The sequence below is a fragment of the Hyla sarda genome, chromosome 10 (assembly GCF_029499605.1).
Source record: "Hyla sarda isolate aHylSar1 chromosome 10, aHylSar1.hap1, whole genome shotgun sequence".
NCBI classification, from domain to species: domain Eukaryota; kingdom Metazoa; phylum Chordata; class Amphibia; order Anura; family Hylidae; genus Hyla; species Hyla sarda.
The window spans coordinates 116,831,097-116,856,096 of NC_079198.1; the positions used below are offsets into that span (position 1 = coordinate 116,831,097).

The following is a 25,000-nucleotide window of genomic DNA, read 5'->3' on the forward strand; positions in this document are numbered from 1 at the left end:
AGGAGGTCGGGATATGAGGACAGGATATGAGGATGGAATATGAGGTCGGGATAGGAGGTCAGGATATGAGGACAGGATATGAGGTCGAGATAGGAGTATGTGATAGGAGGTTGGGATAGGAGGTCAAGATAGGACGGGATAGGAGGTCGAGATATGAGGACGGGATATGGGGATGGGATATAGGGTTGGGCTATGACAACAATATATGAGAATTCTGGCCTGGCATAAATCCCAATCAGCTTCTGAGACTTTGTAACTGGAGCCAGAGCTGATCTTAGGTCATGCTACCTGAGAAGGTGGTGTCTGATTGGCTATTATGCCTTGAACAACATGGCCACTTAGTTCTCACTTGCTGCACTGCGCGTGCGCGCTGTTTCCTGGCAGCGGTGCCGCTTGTGAACCTGCCTGTATAGTACTTTTGCCCTCATATGACGCACTTCCTCCTGGTCATTGCAAAAATCGCTATGCATCTTAAGAGGACTGAATGGCGCCGGCTGGTGCTATTGTTTGTTTATACACGTAGCGCCCGTCCCGGATCCCCGCCTCTGCACTTTATTATGATATTGCACATCTGTATGTTAGTGACTGTTTTTACATATATTTATTGTATTTCTTATACACTGTATTTGAAACTACATGATTTTGCACATATTCACACTTTATATCATGTGCTTTACTGTACATTGATTCTTACTATGTATGTACAGTGACCTCCCTGACCTACGATGGCCCCGCAGAAACGGCTATCCGGCAGTGCTGACTGCTTCAGCTGCCACCGGATAGCCGTTTACGGTGCCCCGTGTGGTCCGCTGACGATCACTTACCTGTCCTCGGGGCTCCGGCGCATCCTCTTTGGGATCCCCTGCATCGTCAGCGCTCTCCATCGTCGTCATCACGTCACGCGCATGCTGTCCCATCATCCAATAGGAGCGGCGTGCGTAGTGACTTGATGACGGAGAGCGAGGATGCCGGGGAAGCAGAGACATTCTGGAGCGTCGGGGACAGCGATGGAAGGCGACATCCAGGGCAGCGGTGACTATTCGGAGCGGCGGGGACAGGTGAGTACAACTTCCTATACTTTACATCCACAGGTTGTAGACCACTGTCCTATACTTTACATTGCACGGATCCCTCAACATACGATGGGTTCAACAAACGATGGTTCATTTGGAACGGATTACCATCGTATGCTGAGGGACCACTGTACACATTGAAAAATATACAAATTTTTCGTGAAAGATTGTATATATATATATATATATATATATATATATATATATATATAACCACTGAATCTTGCGGAAAATTGTATAAAATGACACTCCACTTTCTTGTGCTTTTTGTAAACTTCCACTGTTGGGTTTGTATCTTATTCTTGCACTTTCATAGATTTGGAGACTATTGTCCATTTACTTCACATGTATCATGTTTACATGTGACAGCAGGTAGTGACGTCCTTTTGTTCCAGTTCCCCCCTGTGGGAGTTTCTTCCCTTGTGTGTTTTTTATGTCTCACTTTGTTTTTAAAGGGGTACTCCACCCCTAGACATCTTATCCCCTATACAAAAGATAGAGGATAAGATGTCTGATAGTGGGGGTCCCACCGCTGGGGACCCCCGCAATATAGCATGCGGCACCCACCTGTTTCTTGTCCGGAAGCGCTGGAGGGTCTGGGTCGGGACCACGGGAACTGAAGTCCGTGACGTCATGACTCCGTCCCCCTCAATGCAAGTCTATGGGAGGGGGCGTGACGACCGTGGGGGGAGTCACGACATCATGGACTTCCGTTCCCGTGGTCGCAACCCAGACCCTCCAGCGCTTCTGGACAAGAAACAGGTGGGTGCCGCATGCTATATCACGGGGGTCCCCAGCGGCGAGACCCCTGCGATCAGACATCTTATCCCCTATCCTTTGAATAGGGGATAAGATGTCTAGGGGTGGAGTACCCCTTTAATGGATACAATAAAATTGTTATTTTAACTCCAGTAAATGACTTCAAGTTTTTTTTGTTATTCACCCCCTTTAGATATGCAGGAGTGTCCCCCGCCAGCAGTCATACTTTGAGTCCCAGAGGAAGGTGCATAAGTCCGCCCCCTCATTTGCATTTTCTTCAACTCCACGTCACCCATGTCCTAGACACTAGTGTTGGGCGGGAATATTTGCATTTCCGATTTTTATCGCAAATATTGCAAATATATTCGCTATATATTTCGAAATTACGAATATTCACTTTTTTCCCGCATATGCGCATATTTCTTCTTTTCACTTGTCGGCCAATTATAATGATGTAAATACACTTGAGGTTATCAACAACATCCCTAGCAACCAATAGTAAAGTTGCCCACCCCCCTCACTGTTTTCTTCCTCAAATATGCGCATATGTGAATATAACAAATATGCGAAATTCATGAATATAGGACGAATATTCATCTATATATTCACGAAATATCGCGAATTCGAATATGGGCAATGCTGCTCATCACTACTAGTGACATGGAGTCACACGCCCCCTGAGCGCAGCACTGAAGATTTTACACAGCTGTCACATCCTGATGACGTGAGAAAAGGGAGTACAGAAGTAGGGAGTAGAGAGGGCACTGCGCAGAGCGCTCTCCGGGGACGCACAGCTCTCACGTCATCAGGACAGCTGCGTAAAATCTTCAGCACTACGCTCAGGGGGCTCGGTTTTTGTCCTGTAAATTCCCGTATTTCATCCCCTTTAGATACGCTGTGCAGGAGTGTCCCCCCCACCGGCAGTCATACTTTGGGTCCCGGAGGAAGGTGCCTAAAGTCCTCCTCCCCCTTAAAGGGGTACTACCGTGCTGACAACTTGTCCCCTATCTAAAGGATAGGCGATAAGTTGCCTGATCGCACGGGGGTCTCGCACCCCCGCGATCTCGCACGCAGCACCCCGCTCTCATCAGGCCCCGGAGCGAACATAGCTCTGGGTCTGATGACTGTCAATCACAGGGCAGGAGTATCGTGACGTCACGCTCCACCCCCTCAATGTAAGTCTATGGCAGGGGGCGAGACAGCTGTCTCGCCCCTGCCATAGACTTACATTGAGGGGGCGGAGAGTGACGTCACGATCACCGGCCCCGTCATCAGACCCGGAGCGGATGTTCACTCCGGGACCTGATGAGAGCGGGGTGCTGCGTGCGAGATCATGGGTGTCCCCAGCGGCCGGACCCTGCACGATCAGGCAACTTATCCCCTATCCTTTAAATAGGGGATAAGTTGTCAGCACGGTAGTTCCCCTTTAATCACATATACATTTTCTTCAGCTCCACGTCGAGACACACGGGGAGCTCCACATCTCCGGAGAGCACTCTGCGCAGTGACCTTGCTACTCCTGACTCCTGTAGCGAGCGCTCTCAGAGGACGCACAGCTCTCATGTCATCAGGACGTGACATCTGCGTGAAATCTTCAGCGCTGCACTCAGGGGGCGTGTGACTCGGCGTGGGGTTGAAGAAAATTCATATGCGATTAAGGGGGAGGAGGGCTTAGGCACCGTCCTCTGGGACCCAAAGTATGACTGCCGGTGGGGGGACACACACGCCTGCAAACCAACAAAAAAAAATGTAAGTGACCCCTGTATGGACTCCTCTTCACCCACACTATTACCCAGTGTATTGAGTTTAGTGTCGATGAACTTGCTGACAGTTTTCCTTTCATTATCGCTGGATTTCTCCTTTAATAATGACGCAGTTAGAAACACTTTATTACAGATCTATAAAAGAAAGTCATGTGCATCAGACCTTGAAAACTATGGACTTTCCCTGACTAAGCAGGTGTGTGAAACACGTCGGACTGGTGGGTAACTGAAGTGTGACCCCTGTTTTACACTGTATGTACCCTACTTAATGATTAATATAGGAGATGCATAATGGGGTGGATTTCTGACTAGTTTTGACAGAATTTACGTAAAGCTGCTCTGAACCCAAATATGGCATTTCTACCATTGATTGCTTTAGCCTGTATACCGTATATACTCAAGTATAAGCCGACCCGAATATAAGCCGAGGCCCCTAATTTTACCCCAAAAACCCAGGAAAAGTTATTGACTCGACTATAAGCCTAGGGAGGGAAATACATCATCCAGACCCCCCCCTTCATCAGTGGTCTTCAAACTGTGGACCTCCAGATGTTGCAAAACTACAACTCCCAGCATGCCCGGACAGCCATCGACTGTCTGGGCATGCTGGGAGTTGTAGTTTTGAAACCTCTGGGAGGTACGCAGGTTGAAGACCACTGCGGCCTTCGTCATCATCCAGACACCCCCTTTAGTTTTCTACTCACCTCCCCTCGGTGGGAAAGAAGGGTGAGCTGGTCCGGGCCATCTATGCTGCAGGGACCATCCGGTGGGGGAGGTTAGTCGTTCCGGGCTGTGCATTTTCACCAGGAGGCCCTCTTCTTCGCGCCCGGCCCTGGACTAGTGACATTGCCTGGACGACGAAGCATAGGGACGTTCATGCGCATCCCTGTGCGTCATTGTCAAGGCAACGTCACTAGTCCCCCCCCACCAGTGAAAATGGACAGTCCGCAACGACTAACCCTCCCCACCGGACGGTCCCTGCAGCATAGATGGCCCGGACCAGCTCACCCTTCCTTCCCACCGAGGGGAGGTTGACTAGAAAACTAAAGGGGGTGTCTGGATGATGACGAAGGCCGCAGTGGTCTTCAACCTGCGGACCTCCAAAGGTTTCAAAACTACAACTCCCGGCATGCTGAGAGTTGTAGTTTTGCAACATCTGGAGGTCCGCAGGTTGAAGACCACTGAGAAGGGATTGACAGGCGGAGAGTTCACTCGAGTATAAGCCGAGGGGGGGGGGGGCGTTTTCAGCACGATTGGCTTATACTCAAGTATATACGGTAATCTAGTTCAGATTTCAAAGTGCTCCAGTTGCCTGAAGAAGTTCAAGATGGCAATTTTAGGTCTATATCCCAGATTTCCCAGGCACCCGGTGCACAATGTAACCTGAACGAATTTATGCAGACTAAAGCAATGAATGGTAGAACTGCAGAGATGTAAATTCCCTCATTCTGATTTATGGCATTTGTCAGTATTGGGGTCAAAATCAGCTGGTACACTATTTTGCAGCTAGTCTCATTTTGGACACTATTCTATGGTCATATTTTCTTTATATCATGCCCCATTCATCCTTAGCACCAGTTTTTTGTCTTTTGTATGTACTACAATTTATTTTTGTTTATATCCTTTTAATGATGAAATAAATGTGTCCTCCTGACAACATGGACACGTTCTGTATTAATGGTGAGGATGGTGTTGTGTAAGTCCCTTGTGGGTGTTGTCGGTATTCCCTTAGAGTAGTGGTCTCCAAACTTTGCACCTCCAGCTGTGGCAAAACTACAACTCCCAGCATGCCCGGACAGCCAACGGCTGTCCAGGCATTGCTGGGAGTTGTAGTTTTGCAACAGCTGGAGGGCAACAAGGTGGAGAGCACGGCCATATAGTAACAGTATCGCCATCAAAGATGGTAAGTGACTGCATTCACTGACCAGCTTAAAGGGGTACTCCGCTGAAATTATTATTATTTATTTATTTTTTATTTTTTTTTAAATCAACTGGTGCCAGAAAGTTAAACAGATTTGTAAATGACTTCTATTTGAAAAAAATCTTAATCTTTCCAGTACCTATCAGCTGCTGTATACTACAGAGGAAGTTCTTTTCTTTTTGAATTTCCTTTCTGTCTGACCACAGTGCTCTCTGCTGAAACCTCTGTCCATTTTAGGAACTGTCAAGAGTAGGAGCAAATCCCTATAGCAAACCTATCCTGCTCTGGACAGTTCCTGACATGGACAGAGGTGTCAGCAGAGAGCACTGTGGTCAGGCAGAAAGTAAATTCAAAAAGTAAAGAACTTCCTCTGTAGTATACAGCAGCTGATAAGTACTGGAAGGATTAAGATTTTTTTTAATAGAAGTAATTTACAAATCTGTTTAACATTCTGGCACCAGTTGATTTAAAAGAAAATGTTTTCCAGTGGAGTACCCCTTTAACACCAGGTCAGAAGTTAGTGCTGTCCCTCTAAATCTTGTACGGCCATTACTGACCCTTCTATCCTATGCATCACCTTTAAAAGACATGCTTGTCAAGAAACATTCGGGAAAGCCAAATGTCCAGATCAGTGACGGCAGAAAATGAGAGGTCTCCAGTACAGAAGAAGGACTAATGATCTTGTGGACAACCTTACATTACCTTATGTGTCAAGTGTTGGTAGAGAAGCCACTTCTGGAGCTCTGCGGGCAATACTCAGAAGCCCCATAGAGAATGAATGGAGTGGTGGTCTCGCATGCGTGCTGACATTCTGTTCATTTGCAGGACCTCCATTTGGGGATTGGTGGGGGTCCCAATGGTCAGACCACCCACAATCCCCTATCCAGTGGTCAGACTACTCACAAGGAAGGAAAACCTCACATCAGCTCACCACTCTAGTCTGAATTTGCATCAAGTCCATGGCACATGTAAGAAATGGAAGCACGGAAACCAATGGGCCGTATCCCACATAGACATCAATCAGAGAGAAGGTGGTGCAATTCCAGCTCCGGAGGGGAAAAAAAGTGTATTAAAAAACTTCAAACTTTAATAAATATCAATATTAAAAATGAGGAAGTAGTAACATGTCACTAGTGAAAGGTGGAAAAAAAAAAACGCTGCGATTCAGGCTGAGATATAAGCCATTAAGGGGTACTCTGGTTGAAAACCTTTTTATTTTATTTATTTTTTTATTTTTTTATCAACTGATGCCAGAAAGTTAAACAGATGTGAAAGTTACTTTGTAATCTTAACCCTTCCAGTACTTTTAGCAGCTGTATGATACAGAGGAAATTCTTTTATTTTTGAATTTCTTTTTTGTCTTGTCCAGAGTGCTCTCTGCTGACACCTGATGCCCGTATCATGAACTGTCCAGAACAGGAGAAAATCCCCACAGCAAACCTATGCTGCTCTGGACAGTTCCAGACACGAACAGAGGTGTCAGCAGAGAGCACTGTGGACAGGACAAAAAAGAAATGCAATAAGAAAAGAATTTCCTCTATAGCATACAGCTGCTAAAAAGTACTGGAAGGATAAAGATTTTTTTAATAGAAGTAATTTACAAATCTGCTTAACTTTCTGGCACCAGTTCACTTAAAAAAATAAAAATAAAAAAAAAAGTTTTCCAGTGGAGTACCCCTTAATCTCTCCAATCACCCTGCTTACTCAGATTGTAAGTTCTTGCTCCCCTTGTATGAACTGTTGAATAGTTTTTCACTCTAATGTTCCGATATCATCCGCACTTTACACGACTGCGATTCTTCTTGGGCTTCAGAGGCTTCTGTCCCATGGAAACCATTGTATCACTGCTCAGTAGTGTAAGTCATAGAAGCATTCCTATAGATGTTTATGTGCCTTGTCCTGTACCCTCTGTACATTTTAAAGGGGTTGTGCGCTGCCCTGCCTTCTGGAGATCCACTCGCAGCGTCCGGAAGTTCATTACTCCGAACGCTGTGTGCGGGCTTCGGTGTTCGAGGCCACCCCCTCGTGACATCACACCTGCCCCCTCAACAAAAGTCTATGGGGATGGGGCGTGAAAGTGGAGCTAAACCAAAAAAGGGAGATAAAAAAGCAAATTGAACATAATGTCACCAAACTCCAAAAATAGGCTGGACAAAATTGGCACCCTTTCAAAATTGTGGAAAAATAAGATTTTTTTCAAGCGTGTGATGCTCCTTTATACTCACCTGGGGGGCAAGTAACAGGTGTGGGCAAAATCAAAATCACAGCTGAAAGCAGATAAAAAGGAGAGAAGTTCACTTAGTCTTTGCATTGTGTGTCTGTGTGTGCCACACTAAGCATGGACAACAGAAAGAGGAGAAAAGAACTGTCTGAGGACTTGAGAACCAAAATTGTGGAAAAATATCAACAAGGCTACAAGTCCATCTCCAGAGATCTAGATTTGCCTTTGTCCACAGTGCGCAACATTATCAAGAAGTTTGAAACCCATGGCACTGTAGCTAATCATGATTAGACACACAGGTATAGGGCGCAACTCCAGCTGACACGCCGGCAACAGGATTTTAGGTGAGTATACACATGAATGTTCTGACTCACGGTTTAGTGGAAAGTTTCTTTCTTGTTTATTCAGAATAAACAAGAAAGTTACTTTCCACTAAACCGTGAGTCAGAACATTCATGTGTATACTCACCTAAAATCCTGTTGCCGGCGTGTCAGCTGGAGTTGCGCCCTATACCTGTGTGTCTAATCATGAATCATTGAACAGAGAGGCTGGAGCTCTGTCGTATAGGAGTTGTATATACACTCTACACATTGAAATAACTCGGTTACTACTGTGTATACTAGATACTGTAGCTAATCTCCCTGGGCGAGGACAGAAGAGAAAAACTGATGAAAGGTGTCAATGCAGGATAGTCCAGATGGTGGATAAGCAGCCCCAAACAAGTTCCAAAGATATTAAAGCTGTCCTGCAGGCTCAGGGAGCATCAGTGTCAGCGCAAACTGTCGATATTTAAATGAAATGAAACGCGCAGGAGACCCAGGAGGACCCCACTGCTGACAAAAAGATAGAGCTATCTGGTAAAGCACATCATTCTACTGTTTACCGAAAACGGAATGAGGCCTACAAAGAAAAGAACATAGTATCTACAGTGAAATATGGTGGAGCTTCAATGATGTTTGTGGTTGTTTTGCTGCCTCTGGCACTGGGGGCCTTGAATGTGTACAAGGCATTATGAAATCTGAGGATTACCAATGGATTGTGGGTCGCATTGGAGAGTTCTGAAGGGGCAGCAATGAGTCCAGATCTAAATCCCATTGATCACCTGTGGAGAGATCTTAAAATTGCTGTTGGGAAAAGGCGCCTTCCAATAAGAGAGACCTGGAGCAGTTTGTAAAGGAAGAGCGGTCCAACATTCCGGCTGAGAGGTGTAAGAAGCTTATTGATGGTTATAGGAAGTGACTGATTTCAGTTATTTTTTCAGAGGGTGTTCAACCAAATATTAAGTTAAGGGTGCCAATAATTTTGTCCAGCCCATTTTTGGAGTTTGGTGACATTATGTCCAATTTGCTTTTTTTCCCTCTCTTTTTTGGTTTAGTTCCAATAAACATGTGTATAACAAAACGTGTGTTACTGCAATCCTTTTCTGTGAGAAATACTACATTTTCTTTAAAAATTTCAGGGGTGCCAACATTTACGGCCATGACTGTATTTTTTTATAATATATATGTATATTTGGGTACAGAAACATTGCTGCTAGGGGAAAAAATGCGCGAATGGCAGTACCCGGAGTCATTAAAGGGGTACTCCGGTGGAAAACAATTTTTTAAATAAACTAATGCCAGAAAGTTAAACAGATTTGTAAATTACTTCTATTAAAAAATCGTGATCCTTCCAGTACTTATTAGCGGCTGTATACTACAGAGGAAATGCTTTTCTTTTTGGATTTCTTTTCTGTCACGAGCACAGTGCTCTTTGCTGACACCTCTGTCCATGTCAGAAACTGTCCAGAGCAGGAGAAATTCCCCATAGCAAACATATCCTGCTCTGGACAGTTCCTAAAATGGACAGAGGTGTCAGCAGAGAGCACTGTGGTCGTGACAGAAAAGAAATCCAAAAAGAAAAGAATTTCCTCTGTAGTATACAGCCGCTAATAAGTACTGGAAGGATTAAGAATTTTTAATTGAAGTAATTTACAAATCTGTTTAACTTTCTGGCACCGGTGTTTTCACCCAGAGTAACCCTTTAAAAGGAGAAGTCTTGTGGAGAAAAACGTATTCCCTATCCTGCGATTAGGGGATAAGTTTTAGATTGCGGAAGGTTTGACCACTGGGGGCCCCTGAAATTGCCCCGGCTCTCCCCGGGAGTGGCGGGTCACAGCCCCACACGGAGCTGCCATGCCCCCTATATCTCTATAGGAGAGCTGTTCAGCTATCTTAGGCTCACCCATAGAGTTATATAGAGGGGGGCATGTCCGCTCCGGCTTTGGGCAGGGGTTGTGACGCTCCGCTCTGGGGGAGAGCCTGGGCTCCATACAGGAGATCACAGATAGGGGGATGAGTTTTTCACCACGAGACTTTTCCTTTAACCACATATCGCTATTATTGCACGCTATGCGGTGTAGGTCATGTGCTCTGGCGTACAGAGAATAAGAGCCGGTGAAGCGGATATGTGAAGGTATTTTATGTTTAATACATCTGAAAAGTATCATATACAAAGAACTGAAACATGGAACAAAGCAATGGTTCAATACTACTGAAGTCTACAAGTTATTCATTTTGGGAAGATGGAATAATATTCCCTACATATTAAAAAGAACTCTGGACAAAGAAAAAAAAAAGTGGGTGTTTTGTAAAATCTTTAATAACACTGGTGTCTACCTGCTTAATATTTCGGCTCGAATCCCACCCCTGAGGACTCGTGGGTAATATCTGCATGCAATAAATGTACAGTAAATGGGCAATATCCTGACTGGTCCCTTAATAGTCTAAGTAGAAGGAAAAAAAACATAATAAAATAAGTAAATTACATAGAACGTCTTTTTTTTCTTTCTTTTTTTGCAAATTCTAGAGATGATTGGGGTTAGTCATGGCAAGATAAAAAAAAAAAAATGAAAAACATCAAAAAACATCTACTTGGTTGTGCATGAGACGCCAGTGACAAAATACAGATTTGTGGTTATTACATGGTTAAAAAAAATTCATACTGGTCAGCAAGTTAACTGAATGGAAGATATGGGTGACCCTCTTCACTTTAAAGGGGTACTCCGGTGGAAAATGTTTAATTTGAAAATGTTATTTTTTTTTTTTTTAAATCAACTGGTGCCAGAAAGTTAAACAGATTTGTAAATGACTTCTATTAAAAAATCTTAATCCTTCCAGTACTTATTAGTTGCTGAATACTACAGAGGAAATTCTTTTCTTTTTGGAACACAGAGCTCTCTGCTGACATCACGAGCAAAGTGCTCTCTGCTGACATCTCTGTCCATTTTAGGAACTGTCCAGAGCAGCGTACGTTTGCTATGGGGATTTTCTCCTACTCTGGACAGTTCTTAAAATGGACAGAGATGTCAGCAGAGAGCACTGTGCTCGTGATGTCAGCAGAGAGCTCTGTGTTCCAAAAAGGAAAGAATTTCCTCTGTAGTATTCAGGTGCTAATAAGTACTGGAAGGATTCAGATTTTTTTAATACAAGTTATTTGCATATCTGTTTAACTTTCTGGCACCAGTTGATTTAAAAAAAAGTTTTCCACCAGAGTACCCCTTTAAAGCAGTGGTGTCCAAAGTGCGGTCCTCCAGCTGTTGCAAAACTACAATTCCCAGCATGCCCGGACAGCCGAAGGCTGTCCGGGCATGCTGGGAATTGTAGTTTTGCAACAGCTGGAGGACCGCACTTTGGAGACAACTGCTTTAGAGCAACATCGTCCAACCACGGCCCGGACAAAGGCTAGGCATGCTGGGAGTTGTAGTTTTGCAACAGCTGGAGGACCGCACTTTGGACACCACTGCTTTAGAGCAACATCGTCCAACCACGGCCCGGACAAAGGCTAGGCATGCTGGGAGTTGTAGTTTTGCAACACCCTGGTTGGGAAACACTGATTTAGGCCAAAAGTTCCCCAAACCTCTGGTCACAACTCCCATCAGGCCCTTCACAGCTGCATGATGGGAGTTGTCATTTTGTAAAAGCTCCCCCCGATCTAGGCAATGTACCCCTCACCCACCTAATGATAAAGAGTGACGGGCCAAATAAACAGGTTAAAAAAAAAATAATAATTAGTTTGTTACGTATGAAGCATGCCTCGCTCTTAATATAAGACATTAGAAACTGTAAATATATAATAAAAAAAAAAAAAAAAAAAACAAACAAAAAAAGCAATGATCAGCATTTGCTCCCCCCCCTCCCTCCCTTCTCTGTATACACACAACGCTTGGACTAATCTTTACGGTAAACCTGTGTCGCCGGGCGCGTATCTCTGGCATTACCACTCCCTGTAGGCGGTGACGGACGCAGGGGCCTTTGTCATCATTGCAAGGAAAAAAAAATAAAAAATACAAAGTTTATATTTAATCTTTAGTTTGATTTAAACTTTTTTTTTTTTTCTTTTTTTTAACATTTTTTTTCTCTTTTTTTTTTTTAGTTTGATGCCAACACCAGCTTTGGAGAAGGGTGTGGGGTTGGGCACGGGGGGCTTGGGGTAGAAACCGTCTGAAGGGCATTCATAGCAGCACACACTTGCGTTTCTTCTTGGGCTCCGGAGGCTCCAGTGCGGCCAATATCGCTTCGTCAAATACATTCTTTAGGCCTTTCTGAAAGGGGTTAAAAGAAGAGAGAAATGGGCGGTCGGATTTTAGGATTATTATTATTTTTTTTTTTTCTTTTGTGCAAACAAACCAAGGCAAACTTATTCCATATAAGAAAACGGTCACAACATGGAGAATAGGAAGCGTTTTTTTTTTTTCTTTTTTTTTTTTTTTTGCGCACAGAGTCAGAGGCCACAAAGGGATTTCAGCTCAATATATGTATTTTTTTTTTGGGGGAATGGACAAGAAGTCAGTAACCAAGTTCAAGAAGGAAGCAGAAAGCAGAATGGGCGACCAGCGAAATAGAAGGGGGAGGTGGGGGGTAAGGGGGCTCTCCGGGAGATCGGGGAACAGTCACAACCTCCTCTTCTCTTGTGCATTAAGAAATAAAGTCCTTTGCTGTAACCAGTTCATCTTTATGAGCTTCTCTTCAATCAAGTCCTTCATGGGTTTCCAGGGGAAGATTTAGAGAGGCGCACACATGGCCACCATGGGAAGGGGATACATGAAGAGCATACTAACACACAGCAGCCGTTTATACAAGATAGAGACGCTTACAAGATTAGAAATGTCACATAAAAACCATCACCCAAGAGTTGCCATATAGAGGCGGGCACCTGTACAATATTCTAGGAAGCCCAAGCATAGAACCTTTCACAATTAAAGGGGTACTCCCCTGGAAAACTTGTTTCTTTAAAAGGGGTATTCCAGGCCAAAACATATATATATATATCTCATCTGGCTCCAGAAAGTTTAACAGATTTGTAAATTACTTCTATTAAAAAATCTTAATCCTTCCAATAGTTATTAGCTTCTGAAGTTGAGTTGTTGTTTTCTGTCTAACTGCTCTCTGATGACTCATGTCACTGGAGCTGTCCAGCTCCTATGGGGATATTCTCCCATCATGCACAGCTCCCGGGACGTGACATCATCATTGAGCAGTTAGACAGAAAACTTCAGAAGCTAATAACTATTGGAAGGATTAAGAATTTTTTAATAGAAGTAATTTACAAATCTGTTTAACTTTCCGGAGCCAGTTGATATATAAAAAAAAAAGTTTTGGCCTGGAATACCCCTTTAAATCAACTGGGGCCAGAAAGTTAAACAGATTGGTAAATCACTTCTATTAGAAAATCTTAATCCTTTCAGTACTTTTTAGGGGCTGTATACTAAAGAGAAATCCAAAAAAGAAATACATTTCCTCTGGAGAAGAAAAGGTTTAGTCTCAAGGGGCGACACGCCTTCTTTACCATGAGAACTGTGAACTTATGGAACAGTCTACCTCAGGAACTGGTCACAGCAGGAAAAATTTACAGCTTTAAAACAGGGTTAGATACATTCCTGGAACAAAATAACATTAATGCTTATGAAGAAATACCCTTCAATTCCCTGGTTGAACTTGATGGACGTATGTCTTTTTTCAACCGTACTAACTATGTAACTATGAGGTCATGACCACAGTGCTCTCTGCTGACCTCTGCCGTCCATTTTAGGAACTGTCCAGAGCAGCATATGTTTGCTACGGGGATTTTCTCCTGCTCTGGACAGTTCCTAAAATGGACAGAGATGTCAGCAGAGAGCACTGTGGTCATGACATCAGAGGAAATGCATTTCTTTTTTGGATTTCTCTTTAGTATACAGCCCCTAAAAAGTACTGGAAGGATTAAGATTTGATAATAGAAGTGATTTACAAATATGGAAGAAAAGTGCAGGAGCCAGCGGTATAATAAACGTCACCTTTATTCGTAATCCATATAAAACTTCAACATGGCGTCTCGTTTGTATTTTGAGACGCCATGTTGAAGTTTTATATGGATTACGAATAAAGGTGAAGTTTATTATACCGCTGGCTCCTGCACTTTTCTTCCTGAATTGGAGGTCTTCTTGCCGTGTGGAGGATCGGGTGAGCTGACAATCCTGGTTACTATACATGATTTACAAATCTGTTTTACTTTCTGGCAACAGTTGATTTAAAAAAAAATAAAAAATAAAAAGATTCCCACGGGAGTACCCCTTTAAGGTGAAGGCAGCAGGTTATAGAGCAGACGGAGCAGAGTAGATTGATATACAATGTTGTGGGAAAGGTTTTAGCAGAACTTGTGTTTTTTTTTCGTGTAAACTCATTCTGGGTTTAGGAGTCATGTAGGTGGGGCTAATCAGTGATTGACAGTGATGACTGATTAGGACCACCCACTGGACTTCAAACTTTCACAGAAACTTGTCCCATAATGTAATATATCATTCTGCTCGTCTCCTTCTGCCCTGTAACATGATGCTGGCAGATTGTTCGCCATGACTAGTGGTCTCCAGACTGCGATCCTTCAGTTGTTGCAAACTACAACACCCAGCATGCCCGGACAGCTGTTCGCTATCTGGGCATGATGGGAGTATTATTTTTGCAACATCTAGGAAGGCCGCAGTATAGAGACCACTGACCAGAGCAACTCCCTGAGCCAGAAAAAAAATAAAAACATTTTTTTTTTTTTTTTAAAGTCCTTCCATCCAAAAACCTTTTGGCAATTCACACAACACTTTCACTTAAAAGGGAACTCCGGTGGAAACAAGTAGAAAACAAAATATTTTCATCTAAAATGGTTAGTTCTATTAATAAATCTTAATCCTTCCAGTACTTATCAGCTGTTGGGTACTACAGAGAAATTTGTGAAGTTCTTTCCAGCCTGTCTGTCAGGAACTGTCCAGATTAGAAGCATATCCCCATAGAAAACCTCTCCTGCTCTGGGCAGTTCCTGACACGGACAGAGGTGTCAGTAGAGAGCACTGTGGTCAGACTGGAAATAACTTCACAAATTTCTCCGCAGTATACAGCAGCTGATAATTACTGGAAGGATTAAGAATTTTAAAATAGAAGTGATTTACAAATCTGTTTAACTTTCTGGCACCAGTTGATTTGAAAACAATTTTTTTTTCCCACCGCAGTACCCCTTTAAGTCTTAACTAGAAACAGTGCCACTCTGATTCACAGGCTGTGACTGGTACTGCAGCTCAGTAAGCTACTTAAGAAAACAGCTCCAATGCATACAGCTAGTGGGCAAGAGAGGCACTGTTGATGGATAAATAAATAACTAAATAAATTAAATAGATAAATATTTAACATATAAATAACATTTTTAAATAAACTAAATAAATCAATTACTAAATTAAATCAAAATAAGCCCGCCCCCCCTCCCCTCGTTTAAATTAATTTAGTTAGTTCTTGATCTATTTATTTAAATTGATTTCCTATAAACATGCTCGGCCTTTATTATTTCAAGTAGATAAAAGTAGTTGCCAAATCCATCTCCCATAGAGAAATACAACACGTCCCCCCCCCCCCCCCCACACCCGATGTCGTCCCCGATACCCAAAACCCAATAAGTGCCCCACCAGCTCTGCCACTAATCTAATTTGCACAGGCTGTAGATACACAAACCTCTTAGCTTCTTCTGGCCTCCTGAATATCACTTCGAAGGGACATTCAGAAAGTACTACTTACTATAGCTTTCCTAAAAAGCAAATAAATTGCCCTAAGAATATCTATGTATATCTAAACAGCCCATGAAAACAATAGCTTAAGGGTACGTTCACAAGGGGGCATTACCTGCGGAATTTCCGCAGCGTATTTGCTGCTGAAAATCTGCAGCGGATTTTGCCATCGTTGACTTCAATGGGTCTGAAGCAGAATCTGCATATCTGCCACTATTGCGGATTTTCTCCTGACCCATTGAAGTCAATGGTAGCAAAATACGCTGCGGAAATTCTGCCGGTGTGAACGTACCCTAAAAGGCGTACTCCGCCCCTAGACGTCTTATCGCTGTCCAAAGGATAGGGGATAAGATGTCCGATCGCCAGGGTCCAGCTGCTAGGGACCCCCGCGATCACTCCTGCAGCACCCCCGTTTCTCAGCTGCACAGAGTGAGGATCGCTCTGTGGCTGACTACGGGCGATGCAGGGGACGGAGTATCGTGACGTCTCGCCCCCTCAATGCAAGTCTATGGGAGTGGGCTCCGCCCCCTCCCATAGACTTGCATTGAGGGGGCGGAGACGTGACATGCCACGCTGCAGGAGAGATGGCGGGGGTCCCTAGCAGCAGGACCCCGGTGATCAGACATCTTATCCCCTATCCTTTGGACAGGGGATAACATATAAGGGGGTGGAGTACTCCCTTAAATAGCAAGGAACCGCACCCCAAAATCAACTAAAAAGGAGAAGTACACAATGCTTTTTATTTGGCAATATCAAAAATGGGAATGAATAGCGTCATCACCACAAAGAGACAAGATCGATTACAATGCTCTGCCCGATGGGAAGAACAAGGCTCCTCCCGAAAAAAAAGCGTTCACATCGATTGGAGAAAAGTTAAGTGTAGGTTTAACATCTAGATAGAAAACCACATAGAGAGACCTTGCCTACATACACGTTGCGATACTCACCGGGCACCGATCGCGTTACATCCTGGTCCCAGAGCTGCATTCACAATTCTGCTGCTCGCTACAGTAGCCACACCCCCTCCACAATGTTACAAGTAGAGATGGGCGAACTTACAGTAAATTCGATTCGTCACAAACTTCTCGGCTCGGCAGTTGATGACTTTTCCTGCATAAATTAGTTCAGCTTTCCGGTGCTCCGGTGGCTGGAAAAGGTGGATACAGTCCTAGGAAAGAGTCTCCAGCCACCGGAGCGCCTGAAAGCTGAACTAATTTATGCAGGAAAAGTCATCAACTGCCGAGCCGAGAAGTTCGTGACGAATCAAATTTACTGTAAGTTCGCTCATTTCTAGTTACAAGCCTACAATAATTCAAATATCTCCCCCCCCCCAAAAGGGGGAATTATTTTGTGCAAAGTGTAAGGAACTGAACCGGCAAGGGTTGGAGAACTTTGAATGCAGCTCTGGATGAGCAAGAAGACGAGGACGGAACTTCCCATCAGTACGAGATAAGTAACAACATAGTAAAAAGTTGTATCACTTTAGTTATATCTAGATGGGGTTAAGAATACTGTAACCTGGGATCTCCCTCCAACTCCAGCAAGACTTAAAGGGGTACTCCATTGGAATTTTAATTTTTTTTTAGAATGAACTGGCTCCAGAAAGTTAAACAGATTTGTAAATTACTTCTATTAAAAAAAAAAAAAAATCTTAATCCTTCCAGTAATTATCAGCTGCTGTATACTACAGAGGAAATTCTTTTCTTTATGAATTTCCTTTCTGTCTGACCACAGTGCTCTCTGCTGACACATCTGTCCATTTTAGGAACTGTCAAGAGTAGGAGCAAATCCCCATAGCAAATCCTATCCTGCTCTGGACAGTTCCTGACATGGACAGAGGTGTCAGCAGAGAGCACTGTGGTCAGACAGAAAGGAAATTCAAAAAGAAAAGAACTTCCTCTATAGTTTTCAGCAGCCTATAAGTACTGGAAGGATTAAGATTTTTTTTAATAGAAGTCATTTACACATCTGTTTAACTTTCTGGCACCAGTTCATAAAAAATAAAATTAAAAAATTCCACCGGAGTACCCCTTTAAAGATGCTACTCTACTTACAATATCTAGCTCTTGATACCATGTCATCTCCACCCAAGAGTGATGGCTATCCTCTGCACTTCCCGAATTACTGGACCCTAAACGAGTCATCTAACCACAGGATAGGCCGATAAGTATTTGATGTTAGCGTCTGACAACATGGGCCCACCAATGGTCATGAGAACGGGGGTCCCTTATGCTCTCAATGGTGGGGCAGTGGAGCGCGTACAATGCGACTGCATTCAGCATAGTTGGGTACTGTGCCATCTCCACCAGTCCCATAGCAAGTGAGAGGAACTACAAAGCCCACGCTGCTCCATTCAATGAAAGAAACGAGGAATCCGGCTGTTGAGATTGGTGCTTATCCCACCATTAAAATACTTATCCCTTACCCTGTGGATGGGTAATAGGCTATCATTTTGCGGCACTGTCACTTTAAAGGGGTTATCCAGGAAAAAAAAAAATCTTCTTTTGTATATCAACTGGCTCCAGAAAGTTAAACAGATTTGTAAATGACCTCTATTAAAAAAAAAAATCTTAATCCTTCCAATAATTACCAGCTGCTTAAGTGGAGTTGTTCTTTTCTGTCTGGCAACAGTGCTCTCTGCTGACATCTCTGCTTGTCTCGGGAACTGCACAGAGTAGAAGAGGTTTGCTATGGGGATTTGTCACAGTTCCTGAGACAGACAGAGGTGTCAGCAGAGAGCAGTGTTGTCAGACGGAAAAGAACGACTCAACTTCAGCAGCTGATAAGTACTGGTAGGATTAAGATTTTTTTTAATCGAAGTAATTTACAAATCTGTTTAACTTTCTGGAGCCAGTTGATATATAAAAAAAAATATATATTTTTTCCTGGATAACCCCTTTAAGGGTACGGTCCCACGTACCGCTTACGCACAGCAGGAAAATCCGCTGCATATTCTCTGATGATCATATGGTTTAGAGGTCGGTCTGCGCGTCACAGTCAAGCCGGCGCGTGGACCCGCCTTCAAACCTTACTGCACACACCGGGCTGCGTAGGGGGAAGCTGCGTATGCGCTACGTGGGAGACACAAAAGAGCGTGGTAACCATATTCTATACCGGCCCTGTCCCACATGACCAAGACAACCTTACATTGTAAGTCAATGGGATCATCTAGGTTACTGGCAAAGAGCAGGAAAGGGAGAATTTAAAGGGGTTATCCTGGAGGAAAAAAGAAAATTATAAATCAACTGGCTCCAGAAAGTAAAACAGATTTGTAAATTACTTCTATTAAAAAATCTTAATCCTTTCAGTACTTATGAGCTTCTGAAGTTAAGGTTGTTCTTTTCTGTCTTAAGTGCTCTCTGATGACACGTGTCTCGGGAACCGCCCAGTTTAGAAGAGGTTTGCTCTGGGGATTTGCTTCTAAACTGGGCGGTTCCCAAGACACGTGTCATCAGAGAGCACTTAGACAGAAAAGAACAACTCAACTTCAGAAGCTCACAAGTACTGAAAGGATTAAGATTTTTTAATAGAAGTAATTTACAAAATCTGTTTAACTTTCTGGAGCCAGTTGATTATTAATATATATATATATATATATATGTATATATATATATATATATATATATATATATATATATATATATATATATATATATATATAAATTGCTTTCCTGGATAACCCCTTTAACCACGCACTTCTGCGATCTGTCTGGGTCTGAACACTCAGACCCCGACCAATAAAATTTTTTTTTATTTCTCTTAGAATGGCGTTTCCCAATCAGCGTGCCTCCAGCTGTTGCAAAACTACAACCTCCAGCATGCCCGGACAGCCGTTGGCTGTCCGGGCATGCTGGGGGTTGTAGTTTTGCAACAGCTGGAGGCGCACTAGTTGGGTAACACCGCTCTAGGACATGTCAAAAGTATTATGTTTTTATTAATCATCATTTTAATTTATTTATTAAAAGAGACAAGTGCATGTTAAAGAGAACCTGTCTCCAAAAAAACTTTTAAAATAGTGTTCCTTATGTAATTATATGTTTTTAATGTGATTGAAAAAACAGCCACTAGGTGGCTCTGTTCTGTTCCCTGCCGCAAGTCAAACAGTTAGATTGGTCTCCTCCCGGCCTGGCAGGAGACCAAACTCCGGAAGTGTGTGCTGGGCATAGCTCTCGCAGGCTTTAGTGACGTCACGCCTGCTGGGGAACGCCCACTTTCTCCTGCCGGGAGCTCACACAATGCGAGCAAGGGGAAAGGTATGATACAGAGCATTTTTAAAGCTTGGAAAACATTTATAAAGGGGTACTCTGGTGGATAACTTATTTTAAAAAATCAACTGGTGCCAGAAAGTTTAACAGATTTGTAAATTACTTCTATTAAAAAAAAAAAAAATCTTAATCTTTCCAGTACTTATTAGCTGCTGACTACTACAGAAGAAATTATTTTCTTTTTGGAACACAGAGCTCTCTGCTGACATCACGAGCACAGTGCTCTCTGCTGACATCTCTGTCCATTTTAGGAACTGTCCAGAACAGCATATGTTTGCTATGGGGATTTTCTTTTACTCTGGACAGTTCCTAAAATGGACAGAGATGTCAGCAGAGAGCACTGTGGTCATGATGTCAGCAGAGAGCACTGTGTTCCAAGAAGAAAATAATTTCCTCTGTAGTATTCAGCAGCTAATAAGTACTGGAAGGATTAAGATTTTTTAACAGAAGTCATTTACAAACCTGTTTAACTTTCTGGCACCAGTTGATTTAAAAGAAAATGTTTTTCACCGGAGTACCCCTTTAAGGGCGGGAGGGGTGTTAGGAGCAGTTAGGGGATATAATCCGAGTTAGTTTAGAAAATAGTTTGACGACAGGTACTCTTTAAGGGACAAGTGCCATTTCCCTACTAGTTCGGACACGATACGGCCTACCCCATAGACAATTATCCGCTACCACGCCAAACAATGAGAAACCAACAAGCTGGAATACAAAAGCTTTGTAACAATCACAACTTTTTTTTTGTATAACACTTTTATAGACAGAATATTATTATTATTTGTTCATCTTTTAAGCAGTCAATACATAGGCGACCCAAGAAACTGTTAAGAGAGTCCAATTTTTGCCTTGTGAGCAATAAAGCAGGTAACATAGTGGGGAGGTGGGGGGTAAGGAAAGACGCACAGGTTTTGCCAACATCTTGGTTTTATTAGAGTTTTTTTGTTTTTTTTTGCTTGTTGTTTTCGTTCGATTCGCTACAGAAGATGAACATAGTAAAGCAGCATCGAGAGAGAGAGAGAGGAAGGGGGGGGAGGGGGACGGTTAGAAGAGTTTAGAATATACAGCACTTCCTTTTTGGCTGAGTTTCCGGAGGCTCGAGGGCAGCTAGGATAGCCTCATCAAACACATTCTTCAGACCTCTCTACGAGACAGAGGGAAGGAAAGAGAAGAGCAGCCAGGTTAGTGGATTAGGAAGAAATTAGCATAGCAGCAGATATTAAAGAATAAAAAGAGAAGAAAAAAAAAATGCCGATTTCACAGCAGTAAACGCCTAGGTATCAGAAAATAAGAGACGTCATGCTATTATTAGTAAGATTAGAGAAGGAGGCAGACATTACTAGTTTGTGGCTTTACCAATATGCACCCACTGGCCATGCTGGTGACCTGTGTTTCCCGCTGCAGGGTTTCCCTAGTAGAATCGCCGCAGCAGATTACATTGACTTCAATGGGGTCTATACTGCGGAATTTCCGCTATGGAAATCATGCCACGGGAAACTCGCTGGTGTGAATACACTCCTTACGGGTAAAAGTCACATTGTTGGGATAAGTGTGCGTTCAGACAAGGAAGACTTGCTGCAGTAGTCAAATTCAGATTGCAGGGGGAACGGAATAAATAAAATAAACAAGTAAAAAAAATTGGAGCATGGTGTAAATTCTAGGGATTGACCGATATCGGTTTTATAGGGCCGATACCGATAATCGGTGGAGGTTAGGGCCGATAGCCGATAACTTATACCGATATTCCGTTATAAGTTATCGGCTATTTATCCCCCCGCGACACCGCTGCAGATCATTGATTTAAAGCGGGCGCTTTAAATCAATGCACTGCAGTGGCTTTTGCGGTGCCATAGGCTGCCGCCGCCACCCGCTTCTCTCCCCCTGCCTGTCCGGGGGTCCTGAGTCCTATCACCGCCACCGCTCCCCCCACCGCTGCGCCGCATCACACACCCCACCGCGCCGCCCGGCCCCATTGCCTCCCCCCATCCCCGGTTTTATAATTACCTGTTCCCGGGGTCCACTCTACATCTGGCTCCGGTGGCGGCGTCCACATCCGTCACTGTGCGCACTGACGGTGATGTCACGTAACGCACGTGACGTCACTCATCATTGCGCACAGCGTAACGCAGGACGCAGCAGGAGCCAGAAGTAGTGTGGGCCCTGGGAACAGGCAATTATAAAACCAGGGATGGGGGAGGCAATGGGGTTGGGGCGGTGCGGTGGGTCGGTTGCAGTGGGTCAGCGATCGTGGTGCGGTGGGGGCGATCGCGGTGCGGTGGGGGCGGTGCGCATTATCGGCAAGGTAATTGCAGATACAGATAATGCCCAAAATCGTGATTATTGGACGATAAAGATCGGCCAAACCGATAATCGGTTGATCCCTAGTAACTTCTAAATTCTGCTTTGGCACTTTCTATTGCAGATTTGCAGAAGTTTTTTTTATAGACTTTAACAAGGAAGGGGGGGGGGGGGAAGGTAATAATGAAAATGCACTAGTAATTCGGCTGCAGATTTTATAGCAAATTTAATGCAAGTCTGTCAAGTCTGAATGCACCCTAAGGGATGAAGCTGCGTGTGTGTTTGGTCAAACATGGCTGCACAATGGCAAATAAAGAGCTACAAACAACACTAAGAACCTAAAAGTATAGGATGCTACAAGAGCACCCAAAAACCATAATTTGGCTTTTATTGGGTTTCATGAGCGCAGGTCATTTAGGATTTGAAGGGGGAGGGTGGGAGTCTGTGGCTAGGGAGACAACGAACCATTAACATTTCTATTTGGAGAGTCAGGTGGCTGCCATACCCCTAAGGGTCCTATTACATGTCCGATATTTAAAGACAGTGTATGCGCAGCAGAGAGTCGCTCAGATCAGGCAGTGCCGAGAGGTGTGGGGGCATTGCGGACCCCTGGCCACACCACTCTAACTGTGTGTTTCCTCTGATGTAAAAACGAATTTAATCCAGAGTGCCAAAACATAGGTATGGCTACAGTATACCAGTGATCAGCTTGTAGCCTGTCGCAACAGTTTATTGACCTATTTTTATGTGACAGCTGCACTTTATTTGGGGTCTAAATAGGAAAAGGTTGAAAAGAAGAGACCCATAACTATCAGGCACTTACAGGTTATTCTAAGAATGTTAAAGATGGGAACACCCATGATAACAGATAAAAAGGGATGATTTTATGGATGGGTTCACTTGGAAAATGCAGGTAATGTCTGCCCGTAAACCACAGGCAGACATTCCGCACATCTGAATAATCCGGCAGGCGCTAGGGCCGCTTGGAAATGCACCGTCTAATAGACGGCAATGCACTTCCGAGCGGAATCAGGATTTTCCCCGGCAGAAACAACTTATTCCGCCATGTGAACACCCCCTATAAAAAGGACAACTTAATCTCTATGCTACAGGTCCGAGCATTATTGGTAGCTCTTTCATGCAAGATGTATCTAGTGTGAGAAATGATACCAAAATGTCCAAAAATGTGCAAAGAAAGCATCAACATGGCAAGAAACAGCAGCAGAAATAGAAAAACTGTTCTAATAATGAAACGTTTTTAGGGATTAAAGGGGTACTCCGGTGAAAACCTTTTTTCTTTTAAATCAACTGGGGCCAGAAAGTTAAACATATTTGTAAATTACTTCTATAAAGAAATCTTAATCCTTCCTGTACTTATTAGCTGCTGAATACTACAGAGGAAATTCTTTTCTTTTTGGAATGCTCTCTGATGACATCACGAGCACGGTGCTCTCTGCTGACGTTAAAATAATAATAATAATAAGTCTTTATTTATTGTTGTCCTTAGTGGGATTTGAACCCAAGTCCCCAGCACTGCAAGGCAGCAGTGCTAACCACTGAGCCACCATGCTGCCCTTAGCATACATCTGCTATGCACGGTTGCTAAAATGGACAGAGATGTCAGCAGAGAGCACTGTGCTCGTGATGTCATCAGTGTTCCAAAAAGAAAGGAATTTCCTCTGTAGCATTCAGCAGCTAATAAGTACTGGAATTCACAAATATGTTTAACTTTCTGGCACCAGTTGATTTAAAAGAAAAAAGGTTTTCACCGGAGTACTCCTTTAAAATAAATAAATAAATTAAAAAAAAAAAGAGAAAAATTTTATATAAAGTCTAAGGAGAGAAAATAAATTGTACACTATAAAAAGGTCATTGGCGAAGAAAAAAAAAACTTGCAGGAAATAAGTAAAGCAAAAGGAAGCTGTCCAGAGCTCAGGACATGGGGTGCAGGTAGTTTGCTGAGCACAAAAAGCCAAAACAAGAAAAAAAAAAATATAAAAAAAAAATTGGAGAACAGAAAAGGCGTGACGTCAGTCAAAAGGTACTAACTGGACTCTCCTAAATACATTTTCATGTGGGTGCCTTTGGCTTAGAAGGACGGAAGGATCATTGAACTGCAATTTTTCTTTTTATCTATAAAATTTATCCAGCGGATTACATTTGTAAGAGTCACATTTCGGCAACCTGCACTCCTGAAGCGTATCAACAAGCCCTGGAAACTACTGCACATGGAATACAGTATATACAGTCACAAAATACAGATGCGGCAGAGCCAAGGGTGTCACTTCATGTAACTCAAGATGCATGACCCAGTTTAGGCCCCGTCCAGACCGCATTTTTGACCTCGGATGTATACGCATTGGAAAAGCTGCCACCGTATACATCTGAGGCCTCCGACAGATGCCAAATAGTGGTGTTTGTCATCCGTCAGTTTGCATGTTAATAGAATAAATTTAAATAAATTTAAAAAAAAAATATTCAAAATAAAAAAAAAAATACATAAAATAAATTATCAATAAATAAAATAAAAATAAATCAAATAAAAATCAATCAAAAATCTATAAATCAAAAAATAATCAATAAAGCTAATAAATAAAATAATTAAATAAATAATAAATCAAATAAATAATAAATTAAATAAAT

General features: G+C 43.1%; 1 protein-coding gene and 1 long non-coding RNA gene across 4 annotated transcripts in view; one reads left to right on the top strand and one right to left on the bottom strand.

Moving 5' to 3' along the window:
- The window catches only part of LOC130293707 (uncharacterized), a 73,731-nt gene extending 67,170 nt beyond the window's left edge, over positions 1 to 6,561 (top strand). The window contains exons 2-3 of the long non-coding RNA XR_008848267.1: positions 3,729 to 3,791; positions 6,342 to 6,561. This is a non-coding gene — a long non-coding RNA (uncharacterized LOC130293707). The remainder of the gene's footprint in view (positions 1 to 3,728; positions 3,792 to 6,341) is intronic.
- A 5,117-nt stretch (positions 6,562 to 11,678) lies between these two features.
- CDC42 (cell division cycle 42) overlaps positions 11,679 to 25,000 on the bottom strand; it is a 62,637-nt gene continuing 49,315 nt past the window's right edge. For 2 of the 3 annotated variants that reach the window (XM_056544826.1, XM_056544828.1), the window contains exon 6: positions 20,969 to 21,203. In XM_056544826.1, coding sequence (XP_056400801.1) covers positions 21,114 to 21,203 — 90 coding nt within the window. In that variant the 3' untranslated portion in view covers positions 20,969 to 21,113. Of the gene's footprint in view, positions 12,321 to 20,968; positions 21,204 to 25,000 lie in introns of those variants that run through there. The other variant, XM_056544827.1, reaches the window with a different exon arrangement.